At 38.7% G+C, this 16,517-nt stretch overlaps 1 protein-coding gene across 2 annotated transcripts in view; it reads left to right on the top strand.

The window, feature by feature from the left end:
* UTP20 (UTP20 small subunit processome component) overlaps positions 1-16,517 on the top strand; it is a 109,715-nt gene that overhangs the window by 50,422 nt on the left and 42,776 nt on the right. For both annotated transcript variants that reach the window (XM_047065766.1, XM_047065767.1), the window contains exons 26-29: positions 3,125-3,291; positions 5,340-5,548; positions 11,924-12,067; positions 12,776-12,855. In XM_047065766.1, coding sequence (XP_046921722.1) covers positions 3,125-3,291; positions 5,340-5,548; positions 11,924-12,067; positions 12,776-12,855 — 600 coding nt within the window. The remainder of the gene's footprint in view (positions 1-3,124; positions 3,292-5,339; positions 5,549-11,923; positions 12,068-12,775; positions 12,856-16,517) is intronic.

Consider the following 16,517-nt stretch of genomic DNA (forward strand, 5'->3'; position numbering starts at 1 on the left):
TTTTCATTGGATTTTCTTGGTGGAAAAAGTAATCGTTAATAACAGTCATTAAATTATTAGCCTGCTGTTTAAAAAAAACTCTTTAAGGTTCCATTTTACTCGAAATAAAGTAGAAGGTCCTCACTCCTCCTTCAAGGGCCTGGTATGACCTCCCTGCAGCCTGCCTGCCCAGCCACATGGTTTCCATTCACTGCCCCCCTCAGAGCCCACTTCCAAGTCTGTGGACCTGCTCATCTCTGTGCTCACAACACAAGTTGGCTAGCTCTTCTTCTTCACTCAGTCTTCTCTCCGATGTCATGTTGTCAGGATGCCTTCTTCGACCACTTTGTGTAAAATTGCACCTTCCTCTAACCACCCTTTAGTCCCCTGCCTCGCTTTATTTTTCCTCATAATTGTCCGGCATATCCTCTTTCTTAACACTTGTCTCCCCTGACAGAAGGTACTCCATGGCCTGTAGTAAATGTTAGTCAAATTAATTTCGTCTTTTATGGTAAAAACAAACAAGCCTTATTTTTTGTTTTTTAAATTTATATATCACCTACACAGAGTAGAAGAATGAACTGTGGTGGTAGTGGTTGTGGTTATCCTTGTCTTGCTGCCGTGTTTAACAGTAATGCTGCTAGAGCAGCCCTTCTTGAAGTGTAGTCTGCCCCTTCTTGGCAGGGGCTGTCGCTGAGATGCTCTCAGGCGGTCTGTGAGGTTAAGACTTTTTTCATAGTACTACTAAGACATTACTTTTTCCCAGCATGCCGATATTTGTGCTGACGAGGCAGAAGCAACTTCTGGTGCCCCACGACTAATCAGGACAGTGCCTCCAAACTGTACCAGTCATTCTTCATTACCACACACCTGGAGTTAAAAAAAAAAAAAAAAAAAATCCTGGTTTCATTAATGTTCTTGGTGAATCTTAAACCTTGAGTACTCGTCTTTTTATTGTCTTGTATGACAAAGTAGGAAATGTGCATAAAGCACTTCTGCTGAATACTGGTTGTCTCATCGAATGGCCTATTTTCCAAATTACCGATGCGTGTTACAGAATTACTGGTGGGTAAAGATCCATTCAAAGTGCAAGATAGACAGATGGAGATTAAGGTAACAGATCACAGAGTTTATGAATATGTTTCAGATTGCACATGCAACTAGCCTTTAAGAAACTACCACTTGCGGGGCGCCTGGGTGGCGCAGTCGGTTAAGCGTCCGACTTCAGCCAGGTCACGATCTCACGGTCCGTGAGTTCGAGCCCCGCGTCGGGCTCTGGGCTGATGGCTCAGAGCCTGGAGCCTGTTTCCGATTCTGTGTCTCCCTCTCTCTCTGCCCCTCCCCCGTTCATGCTCTGTCTCTCTCTGTCCCAAAAATAAAAATAAACGTTGAAAAAAAAAATTAAAAAAATAAAAAGAAACTACCACTTGTTGGGGCGCCTGGGTGGCTCAGTTGGTTAAGTGTCCGACTTCAGCTTGGGTCATGATCTTACGGTTTGTGAGTTCAAGCCCCGCATCAGGCTCTGTGCTGACAGCTCAGAGCCTGGAGCCTGCTTCGGGTTCTGTGCCTCCCTCTCTCTGCCCCTCCCCTGCTCATTCTCTCTCTCTCTCTTCCTCTCTCTCTCCCTCTCTCTCTCTCAAAGAATAAATAAACATTAAAAAGAAAATTAAAAAAATAGAAAAAATGGAAAGTACCACTTGTTGAAGTTTGGTGTAGTATCAAAGTGCAATATCCACAGTTATCACAAAAGAATAATCTGAAAGTTTACAAAATATGTTTCCTTTCCCCACCTGCATATCTGTTTAAAGTCTGGATTTTCTTCAACTACAATACATTGCAATTGATTGAATGCAGAAACGGATTGGAAAATCCAGTTATCTTCTAATAAGCAAGATAGTAAAGAAATTGAAAATAAGTAAAAAAACATAAGTAAGTCTAGACTCACTAAGTTTTGGTGGGGAGAGATTTGGAAAATAAAATTATTTTTTATCAAAAATATTGATGGTAACCCATTTTAATTTCTACTATGATAAATATCAATAGATAAAACTCATACAAAAGCTCTTTGGGGACCTCAAAAATGTTTAAGAGTATAAAGCACCCCAATCTAATAGGTTTTGCTAGTGATTCTGTCTTGCATTTCTGGGATACTTCTTATTTAGCTTTAATATTGTTTTAATGCATTACTGGATACTGTAATTAGAAATGAGTATCATGAGGCTCCTGGGTGGCTCAGTCGGTTGAACATTCGACTTCTGCTCAGGTCATGATATCACAGCTTGTGAGTTTGAGCCCCTCATCAGGCTATGTGCTAACAGCTCAGAGCCTAGAGCCTGCTTCGGATTCTGTGTCTCTTGCTCTCTCTGCCCCTCCCTCACTTGTGCGTGTGCACATGTGTTCTCTCTCTCTCTCTCTCTCTCTCTCTCAAAAATAAACACTAAAATTTTTTTTAAAAAGAAATGGGTTTTATGTTTATAAGCAAGAGTGGTATATAATTTTATTTTTGTTCCTAGCCCAACTCAATATCTTAGTTACACCACCTTCATAAGTGAAAAAGGACTGTTCCTTCTTTCTCTCAGCTATGAAACTTTATAGCATAGCAATTAGTTTTCTTTGATAGTTTAAAAAATTCATCTGAAAAACTGTATAGGTTCCATGTTTACTCATGATTACTGTTCTGTTCAGGTTTTCTTAAGTTCCTTTCACTTACTTATGTGTTTTGGCTTTTTCTTGCCCAGGAAATTCCCCATTTAATTGAAATCTTGCCAGTTTCCTTATTTTACTTAGAGTTGAATTCACTTATTTCCTTTTAATCTATATATTATTGTTTTCATTTTTCCTTGATTAGATATACCTTTGGCTTGCCTATTTTACTGCTTTTTTCTTCGTATAAAGAACTACCCTTTGGCCTTTTATCTTTATTATTTCTTTCCTCCTGCTTCCTTCAGCCTTGTTTTTTGTTGTTGTTCTTCTAAATTTTATATGTTAAATAACTAATTTCTGTTTTCATCTTTCCTTATTTTATAATATATCCTTTTAAGTCCGTTGACTTGCTGTTCTTGGCTTTTAGGAAAACAAAATGACTAGAATTATGTTTCAGGATTAATGTGCAAAGAAAATAATGTTCTCTTAATTAACTTTTTAGGATTTTGTATGGCCGAATGAAAAATAAGACTGGGAGTAAAACTCAGGGGAAATCTGCCTCAGGGACCCGCATGTCCATTGTTCTGAGATTCCTTGCTGGGACCAAACCGGAGGAGATCGAGACATTCTTGGACCTGCTATTTGAACCTGTGAAGCACTTCAAGAATGGTAGCTCTCAACTCCCTGCTACTCTGAATGTGTGTTGTCTGCTGTAGATTTCTGATGTCTCAGGCTAAGTCTCCTGTGCTCTTGGACATCTTTCTCATGGGACTGTTCCTCCCAATCTTGATGGTGGACTTTTGGCTGAAATGGAATTCATTTGAAATTTTGATTGAATTAAGCAAAGCTCACACTGATCCTGAGGGTCGTCAGCATCCATATGTCAGTAAGCCCCTGATTAGAAAATGTGTATTTTTCAGGGGGAGCCTGGCTGGCACGGTCGGTGGAGCATGTGACTCTTGATCTCAGGGTTGTAAGTTCAAACCCCACGTTGGGTGTAGAGATTACTTAGAAAAAATAAGATCTTTAAATTAAAGGAAGGAAGGAAGGAAGGAAGGAAGGAAGGAAGGAAGGAAGGAAGGAAGGAGATAATGTATTTTGATTGTTGTGCATTTAGGCCATTTGAAAAATGGTACTTACGCATACACAATGAATATGTTTCTCCTTAGAAACTTAGAGCATGCTGATGAATTTTTCAGTTGTCTTGGTATTTAGTCATTCACTAAGTCATTCATCTATTGAGTAGTGATTAATTGAATACCTCCTGTACCCTGGACACTTTTCGATAATCTCTGCTCTCAACCTCACCGTCTAAGTGCAGTGAATGTAATAAGTATATAAAAATGAGTTGAAATGCTGTGTGGTCTGTTCTTTGGTGTGCAATGTTAGTAATTATTAATAATAATAATAGCTAACATTGTTGAGTGCATACTCCATGCCAGACATTATGGCAGATCCCTTTACATACAACTCAGTTGATCCTTAAAATAGTATCATTACTTGACTGGTCCCATTTTACAGATGAGGAAACTGAGACTTAGAGAGTGTAGTATTTTGCTTATAGCCACTCAGAAAATGGTAGTTTTGTTTTTGTTTCTGTTTTTTTTTTTTAAGTTTATTTATTTTGAGAGAGAGCAAGCATCCAAGCTGGGTAGGGGCAGAGAGAGGGAGAGAGAGAGAATCCCAAGCAGGCTCCAAGGTAACAGCACAGAGCCTAGCATTGGGGCTCGATCTCACCAACTGTGAGGTGCATGACCTAAGCTGAAATCAAGAGTTGGAAGCTCAACCACTGAACCACTCAGGTGCCCCAAAAATAGGAGAGAGAGAGAGAAAGAAAGAAAGGGAGGGAGGAAGGAAGGAAGGGGGAGGGAGGGAGAAAATGATAGCTCTTTCTGACTTCAGAACCTCTGCTGTAGTCCCCTAATTGCTTTGCTTTAGGCAAACATAGATATTTATTTATAGGGTAATGTGTTACATTAAATTCTGTATTTTTCTATGATAATGGATTCAGCTGTTAAAATGTTTTCATTCCGTATATTGCCCTGCAAAAGAATAGAAAGGCTTTTGTTCAGTGAAACAGCCTCCATTGTAAGAGGGTAGCTATAAATGGTACTCTTACAGGTGTACCATTTAGGTGTATGAATTAGCAAGCCTGTGATTTCATGCCAGTTGGTTTGAAGTATAAAGCTCAAGCGGTAACAATTCAAGTCTTTTAAGTAATAATGAAATCAATTTTGGTGCCTGTTTATAAAGAATTTTGTTTTATTTATTCACTAAGGACTACAAGAGGAAACATTGGATTCTTGGCATTTAAGAAACTTCTAATTAGTGGGACATTTTCTGTGAAACTGCTCAAATCAACATAGACAGTGAAAGCTGAGAGTGAGGAAAGTGTATGGAAAATTGCAAGGGGGAATGAAGACATTGTAACTCGGGTTTTGAGGAATAGTCTAAGTAGGATGAGAAGTGGGCTTAGAGACTTAGTTCTGGCACAAGTTTCTCTCTCTTTTATTCTGAGTTTCCTCATCTATAAAGTGATAATACTAAAATCTGCCATGCCTAGCTCATTGAATATTTGGTAAGAGAATCAGGAGAAAATATGTTAGGAAAGTACATTATCATCTACATGATCATACTGTATCATTGAGGGAAATTGAAATGAAGCTGTAATTGGAGAGTAACTAACATTTCCTTTTACTTGATATCTCTTGCACTAGGAGAATGCCATTCTGCAGTCATTCAGTCAGTAGAAGATTTGGATTTGTCTAAAGTTCTTCCTTTAGGTCGTCAGCATGGTATCTTAAATAGCCTTGAAATAGTATTGAAGAACATTAGTCATCTGATCAGTGCCTACTTACCAAAGATTTTGCAGATACTGTTGTGCATGACAGCAACAGTCTCACACATCCTTGACCAACGAGAAAAGGTGAGGTTCACTGTAGATGTTTTTCTTCCTGGGTGAATTATGTGGGTTTGAACTATGTGGGTCCACTTGCAAATGGGATTTTTTTTTTCTGATAAATACAGTGCAGTACTGTAAACGTACCTAATGATCTTCTTAATAACCTTTTCTCTAGCTGACTTTATTATAAAGTAATAATACAGAATTACAAAGTATAATACATATACAAAGTATATGTTAATTGACTATTTATGGTATTGGTAAGGCTTTCAATCAACAGTAAGCTATTAGTAAAGTTTTGGGGGAGTTACACATAGACTTGTGACTGCGCAAGGGATCAACACCCCTAACCCTTGCATTATTCAAGGGTCAGCTGTATGTCACTTGTATATTTTAAAAAGAGGTTTAAAAACAGAGTGTGAATTAGTTCTATATACATCTGAAAAACTAAAGTCAGGGATAGTTGAGCTGATGTTTCTCACATTTTAATTTCAAGAGCCTAGAGGTATAGGACATCTTCCAACTCTCATTTGTCCAGAGTAGTTGGAGAATGAACAGAATACTGTTAGCATCATCCTTGTTATTTTGAGGTAAGAATTGCCGAGAGGTCTTTTATAAGTAAATGCTTGCCTACTAGGAGTACAATGTTTTGAATAAAGATCAGCAGCAAGACCAGGCAGCTAGCTCAATGCCAGAGGCTTCACAAGGCAGTAAATATTTTCTGAATTGTATTAAAGACAATATATTTATGTTCTGTTGAAACAAGTATACGGGCATAAGTATACTCTCTGGGAAGTCGAGAGAAACCTATGTCTTTATGGACTGAAGGCTTCTTAGAGAAAATGAGACTTGAAGTGCAGATCTAGATTCCCATTTCTGTTGATTTTCCATTAATGGTAAACAGGCACAGTTTTTTTTTTTGTTTTTTTTTTGTTTTTTTTTTTTAATTTTTTTTTTTTTCAACGTTTATTTATTTTTGTGACAGAGAGAGACAGAGCATGAACGGGGGAGGGGCAGAGAGAGAGGGAGACACAGCATCGGAAACAGGCTCCAGGCTCTGAGCCATCAGCCCAGAGCCGGACGCGGGGCTCGAACTCACGGACCGCGAGATCGTGACCTGGCTGAAGTCGGACGCTTAACCGACTGTGCCACCCAGGCGCCCCCAGGCACAGTTTTAACTGGGTTAAAAATCTGTTTCATTCATTTGATTTATGGATATGCATGGTGAACTGTCTCTCAGATATGGTCATGATCACTGAAAATTGACAACCAAAATTTGACGCTGTTTTTTGGGCTATGTGTGGATACAAATCTGCTTTAGTAATGAAATTCTCAATTGCCGAGCTCCAGGGATTTAGAACACACCTTATATTTTGTTAGGCATCATTTTGTTTTCTTTACTCTTTCATTCATTCCTGCCACAAATATTAATTGAGCCCCTTTTGGGTGACAGGCACCATTCTGAGCACTGGAGATAGAACAGTGAACAAAGCAAACAAAACTTCCTGTCCATTCATTTATTCAATAAATACTTATTTCACACCTACCTGCTATCTATCAGACATCATTCTAGGTGGGGAATGAGACAGGTAAGGACTCAGTGTCATGGGGAGAAAGAGAATAAATAAATAATTATAATAATGTCGGTTGGTGGGGAGTCCCCAGAGGGAAATAAATGAGACCCTCTGCAGATCTGTGAGTCATTCTCTGTGGAGCTCTCTCCTCCCCAGCACTCTGCCTGCAAATTCTTGCTGCCGTGCCTGGGCTCTGCCTTCTCACACTAAATCCTGGAACTCCAAGCAGGAAACCGGGGAATGTGTAGGACTCACTTCCTCTGTTGCCCCCCTCTCCCAGGGCTTACTGTCCTTTACTGCCTGCTGTCTAGTATCTGAAAAATCATCATTTCATATGTTCATATGAATGTTTCATATGTTCAGTTTTTTAGTTGCTTGAGAAGGAAGGCCAAACCTAGTCCTTGTTGATCCATCTTGAACAGATGCAGAAAAACTGCAAGCAGGCAGAGAACAGACCTCCGACTAACACAAGGTTAGGAGCAGCTCAAGTTCCCAATAGCCAGGGCAGAAAGCTCATAATACCCGAGGCACCAGGAAGAGTCCTAGGCAGGGCCTTGCCTCGGTGTTGGAACCAGATTAACTCTGGAATAAAGGCTGCCCTGGCAACACCTACCAAAGCTCACAAAGATCCAACTTCCCAAGTACGTTAACTGCTTCTGAGAATAAAATGCAAAAGTTTTCAAATGATTTAAATGAAAATAAAATTCACAGTGTCTGACATCCAGTCAAGTTTTACCAGGCATGCCAAGAAGTAAGAAAATTTTATTCATAATAAGGAAAAAAACAGTCAATAGAAGCAGCACGAGCAATGGTACAGATGATAGAAATAGCCAAAAATTTAAAATAGCTGTTAGAAAGGAATACACTCCATATATTCACAAAAGTAGAGGAAAACATGAGCATGTTGAGGGACATGAAGATGTGAAAATTTTTAAATAAAATGAGGGGATGTGATAGGAAGTGACAAACAGGGAGTGGATGGTGCTGCTTTTATTAAGGTGGTCAGTGTCTTCTCTAAGGAGGTGATAATTTGAACTCGTGTCTCCCCAGCTGTGGGAAGAACATTTCAGGCAGATAAAATGACCGGTAGTCCCTGAGGTAGAACAGCCTTGGCACATTCTAAGAGACACAAGGGCACAGGAGCGACAGGACTCGTGTAAGGTAACGTTGAGAGCTAGGTAGGGCTTCTTGGGCTGTGAGCTGGATTTACTCCTAACTGTATTGGGAAACCTCGAAGAGGTTTGAAGCCAGGGAGTGATGAGGTCTGTTTGATGTTTTTAAAATCTCACTTTGATTGCTTTGTGGAAAAGAGGCTTGGGGGGGGGGGGGGCAACAGTGAAAGCTGAAAAGAGGTCTTGGAAAAATTCTTTCTCTGTGTTATTTGAGAGCATCAGAGCCATATGAAGACTTCTGTGTGAATTTTCATTTGTGCCTTATAGTGAGTGATAGTGACTTTGTCTACACATGGATATATTAAATCGTGAAAGGTTAGAGGTTTTATAAACTCTGTATAAGTTGTCTGACTTCTTGGTTAACTTAGAAGCAGTTATTCAGTAATGCAGCCTTACTCTTGAGTCAACAGTTAGTAACTCCAAAGACCAAATATGCAATTTCATAGATCATTAGTTAGTGAGGTGCTATTGGAGCTTTTTTTTTTAAGGTTCTTGGACAAGTTCAAAGAATTCCTTGAAGTGCTGTAATGAATTATTACACAGTAATACTGCTTAAGTGAGTTAAACTTCTACATTTGTGTATTTGAACTAAGTTACACATTTATTTATTTTTATTTTTAATTTTATTTGTGTGTGTGTGTGTGTCTTTTAGCTCCTTTAAAACATTGACTGACACTGAAGTATATATCATGAGGGTTGTTGTGGTTTGATTTATTTTGGAATATTTGAACACTGTAGTAACTTTTAAATGTACATGAACTCAGTCATATTGACTGTTCCTCTCAGAGCAAAAGTCTACAATTGCTCGCTTTTAGGGCTTTTCTCAAGTTTACTAAATTATTGAGTAAATTGGGAAGCTGACACTGTAGAAACCAAGTGAGTGGAATGTGTAGATCCTACCCGATGTGGAGGGTGCCTGGTGGGAAGAGGGAAAAGGTGGGGGTGTCTGATTTGACATCATATTTGCTAAGGTTAGTTTCTTATTTTCTCCAGGGGATCATGATACCATATTGTTTCAAATGTAGGTAATAGTTTTTATCTTTTAGCAAACATGATAGACCTCATATTGAAAATATTGCCCGCAGAACTGAAGCAAAGCAGAATGACCTGTAACTGTATCACCTTGTGCTTGCCTGTTATTTCCTGTCGTTGTAATTTGTATAAAGAGATAATTAGCCACAAGTAGATGGTAGAAACCTGGGGGTATGTGAAATATGATGATTCCTCCAATTTGCATGGTGAAGTAATGACATTGTTGCTCCCATTCACTTGAATTTAAAATGTGTTGTTTTAGATTCAAATACTTCTTTTGATCAGAATATCCAATTTTCATCACAAGTAACCCCCCCATTACTTTTCTTCATAATATCATGGCCATAAAGCTTGATGAAATTCATTATATTAGGGTATTGTGTTGTCTTCACAAATTTCAGAGTGGTTTTCCTCACACTAGTCAGAGTGGCTAAAATGAGCAAATCAGGAAACTAGACACTGGCAAGGATGTGGAGAAACGGGAACCCTCTCGCACTGTTGGTGGGAATGCAAACTGGTGCAGCCACTCTGGAAAACAGTGTGGAGGTTCCTCAAAAAATTAAAAACAGATCTACCCTATGACCCAGCAATACCACTGCTAGGAATTTACCCAAGGGATACAGGAGTGCTGATGCATAGGGGCATTTGTACCCAATGTTTATAGCAGCACTTTCAACAGTAGCCAAATCATGGCAAGAGCCTAAATGCCCATCAATTGAGAATGGATAAAGAGGATGTGGTTTATACATACAATGGAATACTACTTGGCAATGAGAAAGAATGAAATCATGCCATTTGCAGCAACGTGGATGGAACTGGAACGTATTATGCTAAGTGAAATAAGTCAGAGAAAGACAGGTATCATATGTTTTCACTCATATGTAGATCTTGAGAAACTTAACAGAAGACCATGGAGGAAGGGAAGGGGAAAAAAATAGTTACAGAGAGGGAGGGAAGCAAACCATAAGAGACTCTTAAATACAGAGAACAAACTGAGGGTTGATGGAAGGTTGGGGAGAGGGGAAAATGAGTGATGGGCATTGAGGAGGGCACTTGTTGGGATGAGCACTGGGTGTTGTATGTAAGCCCATTTGACAGTAAATTATATTAAAATTTTTTTTCAGGGTGGTTTTTAGATTTCGACATAGATAATAAAGGTCCCTTGTAAAAATAAGTTGCCACTATATATCCAGGGCTCACAGTATGTTAATGAAATGGAAAAACAATTAGGGGTTGCACCTTACCCCATTTGTTTGATTTTTAATAACATTCCGTGCTTGGGAGAAAACTTTCTAGGCTTTTATCTCTCTGCTTGGCCTAAATCCTCTTCATCCTTTAAGATCCACTAGAAATTCTGCCTCTCACATGAAGCATTTATTTCCCTTTTCAAATTTGTAATTCCTCCCCTATTGGCTGTCTTCAGCGTTTTCAGTCTGTCACATAATTTAATATGTTTTCCTTTAGTGAGATTTTAAGCTGAGGTGAGGACTATGGCTGTCATGCCATTGGACTCATTGGTGGGGTCTCAATAAATTATTCTACTCTGAACCTGAACAAACTGGCCACATAATTGTGATTTTGTAACTCATCAGGAAGGAGATGCCGCTAGGAGTAGCAGTATCTGTTATGAAAGAAGTTTGCTCTTAATTCAAACATCCACCCACTCTAGCCTCTGTGCCTCTAAAGACAAATTTTGATTTTTTTCCCATATTTTTCTTTGAACTGTATATTTTCAGATCATCCCATGCCTCAATTTAATCACCTTATTCTCTTATACTGTATGAAGTATTCCACTATATAGACCATACATTCTTTAGTTCCCTAGACTAATTTTTTAACAAGAATAATTGAAAACTCCTAGTTTCAGAAAAAGTAAAAAAAATAAGTTATGAAAACAAAAAAAGAAAGTGACTTTCATTTGAAACAAAGATTTATTTTTCCCCCTAATCTAAGACATTGTGATGGCAAAAAAACTTTTGTTTAGAATGTTCTGTTCATAGGAAGAAATCAGGATTTTATTTGAGACAATTACTGGGATAAAGAAATAAAACAATGCAGGACACAAAGCAGCTGTTCCATTTGTGATTTTTTTTTTCCCCTTAAGGACACTTTAACGTGATTTTACTAGGCAGTGATAATGGAGCACACCTCACCATTTGACTTTAAGTCTCTGTTTACCCATCTTGTTCAATGAAAAAAGCAATATGATATACTCAGTTGACATTTCCATATGAATCAGAGCCACAGTCAATAGACTTACTAACAGGATTTCCAGTTTGATTCGTAGCCATCTGAGCAAGAGTGCTTCCCTGAGGAATCAAGGATAAAAAGGAAATAGTTTTGTTTTTTTTTTTTAATTTTTTTAATGTTTATTTATTTTTGAGAGAGAGACAGATTACGAGTGGGAGAGGGACAGAGAGATGGAGACACAGAATCTGAAGTGGGCTCCAGATTTTGAGATGTCAGCACAGAGCCCGATGCAGGGCTCGAAAAAACGAACCAGGAGATCATGACCTGAGCCGAAGTCGGACGCTTAATCAACTGAGCCACACAGGTGCCCTGAAATACGTTTTTTTTGTTTTTTGTTTTTTGTTTTTTAAGAGAAGATCTTTCTTTTACAGATACAGCTCAGGTTTATTAACCCGCTGAAAAATTTAAGACGTCTTGGAATCAAAATGGTAACTGACATCTTTTTGGATTGGGAGTCTTACCAATTCAGAACAGAAGAAATTGATGCTGTATTTCATGGTGCGGTTTGGCCCCAGGTAAACATGAGTATTACATTCTGCCTGGATATCTTCTGCTTCTTCCCTTGTTTTTACTTTAACCAGCTTAGTCTACACCCAGACATGAATGCCTTTCCTGGTCTTTTCTTTTACACTAAGCCTTCCTTTGTTTCTGGAGCTTCAGAGCACTTTTCTTTGCCTCCACTGCCACCTAAAGCTCAAGAGCTGGTTTCTTAATCCCATGACATTTATACTTAAGGTTAATTTGAATATGACGTGTCTCTCAAGCAAATGGAATATAACCGTTGTATCACCTCAGTGATGTGCCTTTGGATTTTGACAAATACAGGAGAAAATGCACAAGTAATTTTGTTACACATTTCCTTGTTTGTAACCACTTTGTGACGATACCTGGTATAACTGTAACTAAAAAGACTATAGAGGAGACTTGATTTTAGGAAAGATTTCTAGCTGCTTGAGCTCTGTTATTTCTACCCAAATGAAACCTAAAGGACGTCATTCCTTTCAAGTGTCTAGCCCTTCCTTGCACTGCCTTTGCCATCTTCCCTGTGTAGATATTTTGGATTCCTTTGTTTTTTTTCTTTCATCTGTCCTTTAAATGTTAATCTCTGTCCCTTGGCTCTTTATCCTTGGGTGTGGTTTCAGTACTTGTTCTGCTTTTTAGTTATTTTTGTCCACAATTCTGTATGTGATTTTATTTTGTATTCTGTTCATTTTGCGTCCTAGATCGGAAGGCTTGGATCTGAGAGTCAGTATTCTCCCACTCCTCTGCTGAAACTAATTAGTATCTGGAGCAGAAATGCAAGGTATGACCCTTCCTCCCTGCCTTTAAAAAGGACAGTGTTTTAGACCAATCTAGTCAAAATGAGTCAAGGGAATTAATATTATTTATGGTCTTTCCATACAATGAAATACAACAGGTATGGTTAAAGAGAATAAGGTGGCTGAATTTCAAAATACATAGTTTAAAGAAAAATACAAGTTGCTGAACAATATAATCCAAGAAAAATAACTGTGCATGTGTATATATATAAAACGAAGTAGAAAATGTCTAGAAGGAGAGGTGCCTGGGTGGCTCCACCAGTTAAGCGTCAGACTCTTGATTTTGGCTCAGGTTATGATCTCATGCTTTGTGGGATTAGGCCCTGTGTCCAGCTGTATGCTTACTGCTCAGGCCCTGCTTGGGATTCTCTCTCTCTCCCTCTCTCTGCCCCTCCCCTGCTCACTGCTCTGTGTGTGTGTCTCTCTCAAAAATAAATAAAAACTTGAAAGAAAGAACGAAAGGAAAGAAACAGAAAGGAAGGAAGGAAGAGGAAGGAAGGGAGAAAGAAAGAGGAAGGAAGAAAGGAAGGGAGGAAGGAAGGAAGAACAAGAAAAGAAAGAAAAAGAAAATGTCTAGAAGGATACATGGGAAACTGTTAATGTTATTGTAGCATGTGGAGGTTTTGGTGCCCGGGAGCAGGCAAGAGATACTTTTTACGATATACCTTTGGAGTGTTCATTTGTAATTTTTAACAAAGGGGAATAACAAAGGTAAAATAACATTTGCAAGGGTAAAATAACATTTGCAATTTAAGTTGTAGAGCATAATTATAGCAAAACTTATGCATTTTTGCTAGTTTTACAGTTCCATTAAAACTTAGAAATTAAAAGTATTGGAATCAATAGGGATGTTCTTCTGGTGTGTTGTAATTGTTTCAGTAGTTTGATTTGGCCTGGGAAAGGGAAAAACAGAATGTGAAACATGGCAGATACAGGTTTCTCCAGCTATCTGAAAGTAGAGCATTTCTATGAAACCTTTCTTAAGCCAAAATGGCATAAAGCAAAGAAGTGATTACTATTTATTTACACGGAAAACATTTGTAGCATTCCTAGATCCAAAAAATAACCTCTCATAGGTTTCTCTGATACCTTAGGTCACATCTTGCTAAGGGATGCACAGAATAAATCGAGACAAAGCACAGATGTTCACAAGACGCAGTTCACAGCTCTGGCACCTTGATGCTGAGATGCTGAGTGTGGTTGCCAGGGAAGAAGCCTGGCAGGGCCACTCTCGCTGCTCAGGGTGCGTGCTGCCTCCATAATGACTTACTGCACAACAAATGGTGAAAGCTATTTTCGCGTTTCACCTTTTTTCATAAAAGCCAAGTGGCATAGCATGAACTTTTGAAAAGCCAGGGATATGTGTAGTTATACCAGCATATAAACCTGGCTACTTTTTGCATGTTTGCTTAAAAATAAAAGCCAGTTTGTAATTTGCATTCTTTGTCTTTTTCCCAGTTCCTACTTAAAATCAAAAAAATTTCATAGGCTTTTTACATTTTCTAGATGTCCTCTGTTCTTTATAGAACTACATCTAAGTATACATACAGCCCTCCCAATCATAAGTCAACATTGTTTTGAGGACATCATGAGCCATTTACAGGACCTTCATCTACAGAGGCTTGTGTCACAGACCAAATGCATATTTCCTGAGGAGTGTAGAAACCTATGTTGTTTATCTCAGTGATAGAAATAGACTTGAGTTTGCCCTGATCTGTTTTGAATAATGAAAGGTAGAATTAAAAAAAAAAAAAATCATTATTGATTGTGTGATATTAGAATCTTGGCATCAGTTTTTACAAAATTGGTATCCTACTATATAACTAGCTTTTGATTTTATCTTTTTTCATGTACCATGATATCAGGAACTTTTCCCCATGTCATTAAATAGTCATCAAAAACAAACCAAAGGCCTTGACACTGTCTTCCTCAGGAAAACCTGTTTAAAATATTTACTGGTAGTAAGGGCTCTTTTCATTTATTTCCCAGTTTGAGAAAACAGTTTCATGTCTTGTCTTATAACTGGGCGTGTATAAGCAGCCTTTCATAGGCATACTTGAGAAATGTCTTATAGTTGTGTAATTTTTATGCAAATGAACCGTGAAGGACTTTTCATCTAAGACTTGGTGATGGTGACTGCCTTTTATATTAGTTGGGTCCTTTCTTAAGGTATAGATCCACATCACTGGATGCCACTTCATGCTGTGTTCTGTAGTTTCTCCCACTGTGGGTTGGAGAAAAATAGAAGTCACTGAGTAACATGGCTTTTTTTGTATGTAACACTTAACCTGAAAGAAATCTTTAGGACTGACTTCCCTTGAAATCTTCCTGGCAATAGATACACATTTGTTGCTGTGTGTGGAAGAATTAAAAAATGAGTATTTCTGGGGCGCCTGGGTGGCTCAGTCAGTTGAGCATCTGACTTCAGCTCAGGTGATGATCTCACAGCTTGTGAGTTCAAGCCCCGTGTCAGGCTCTGTGCTGACAGCTCGGAGCCTGGAGCCTGCTTCGGATTCTGTGCCTCCCTTTCTCTCTCCCCAACACACTCTCATTCTGTCTCTGTCTGTCTCAAAAATAAATAAACATTTAAAAAAAAATTTTTTTTTAGTGAGTATTTCAGAACCAGCTGATAGAAATGTTACTTTTCAGTTAAAAATTATTTCAAAGTGTGGTTACAGTTTACATAGTGTCAGTTAGACATTTAAGCAGGTTTTCATCTGCAGAGAAGTCCAGCATTTTATTTTGCTTTGTGTTTGGACAGATGCAGGTAGAGCTGAACTATAGCCGGTATCTTGAAGCTTACAATTAAAGTTAAATTGTCTCAGAAATTAAGTGGACTCGAAACAACAGAAACTTACTCATTAACTAGAGAGGTCATATAAGCCCAACCATATTCCTGAGGGTGAAGAGAGATGCTATAAATAATTAAGCCAAAACAACCAAAATAAACTGGGAGTGTCCCTGGCCACCCTCGCTAATAGCTGCTCTGGTTCTGACCGCCATGAACCCCACGTGACTCCATCTCTTCCTCCTCTGAGCTTTCCTCTCCTGGGCCTGTGATCACATGCTGCCTTTTTTTACCCTCCTCTCTTAATAGCTGACCTACTTAAAGCTCCCTGAGGGTAGAGAACATGTCACATTATTATTGTTACTACCCCTCATGATCCATGGTTCGTCAATACTATTACATATTGAAAGACTGGCTGAAATTTCTGACAGAGCCCTATTCTTAAGCATGGAGCATGCCCAGTACACTGTTACATTGCCGTTCAAGAAACGCAGTTTGGTCATTTACAAGTTGTTTTGGATTTGAATGGGTTCTTGCGAAGACCTTGCCAGCAATTGAAAGCAGTTTTTTCACCTTTTATGCTTAAAAAAAAATGTTAAGACATCATAGAGTAGTGGTTAAGAGAACAGTCTCCAAAACCACACAGACTTAGCTTCAGATCCTAGCATGACTGTGTGTTCTTTGACAGAGTTGGCCTCTCTGAGCCACAGTGTCACCACCTATAGGATGGAAATAATAACAGTACCTACCTCGTGGATAATAGAGGTGATAATGTGTAAAGTATCCTGCTTGGTGCCTGCACATACTATGCCTAGTATCTGTTAGACAAAGTTGTATGGATACAGCCTCTTAGAGGCT

Source organism: Lynx rufus, unplaced genomic scaffold, assembly GCF_022079265.1.
Source record: "Lynx rufus isolate CCGP_SWC_20201006 ecotype Redwood Valley unplaced genomic scaffold, mLynRuf1.p SCAF_7, whole genome shotgun sequence".
In the NCBI taxonomy this organism is placed as follows: Eukaryota; Metazoa; Chordata; class Mammalia; order Carnivora; family Felidae; genus Lynx; species Lynx rufus.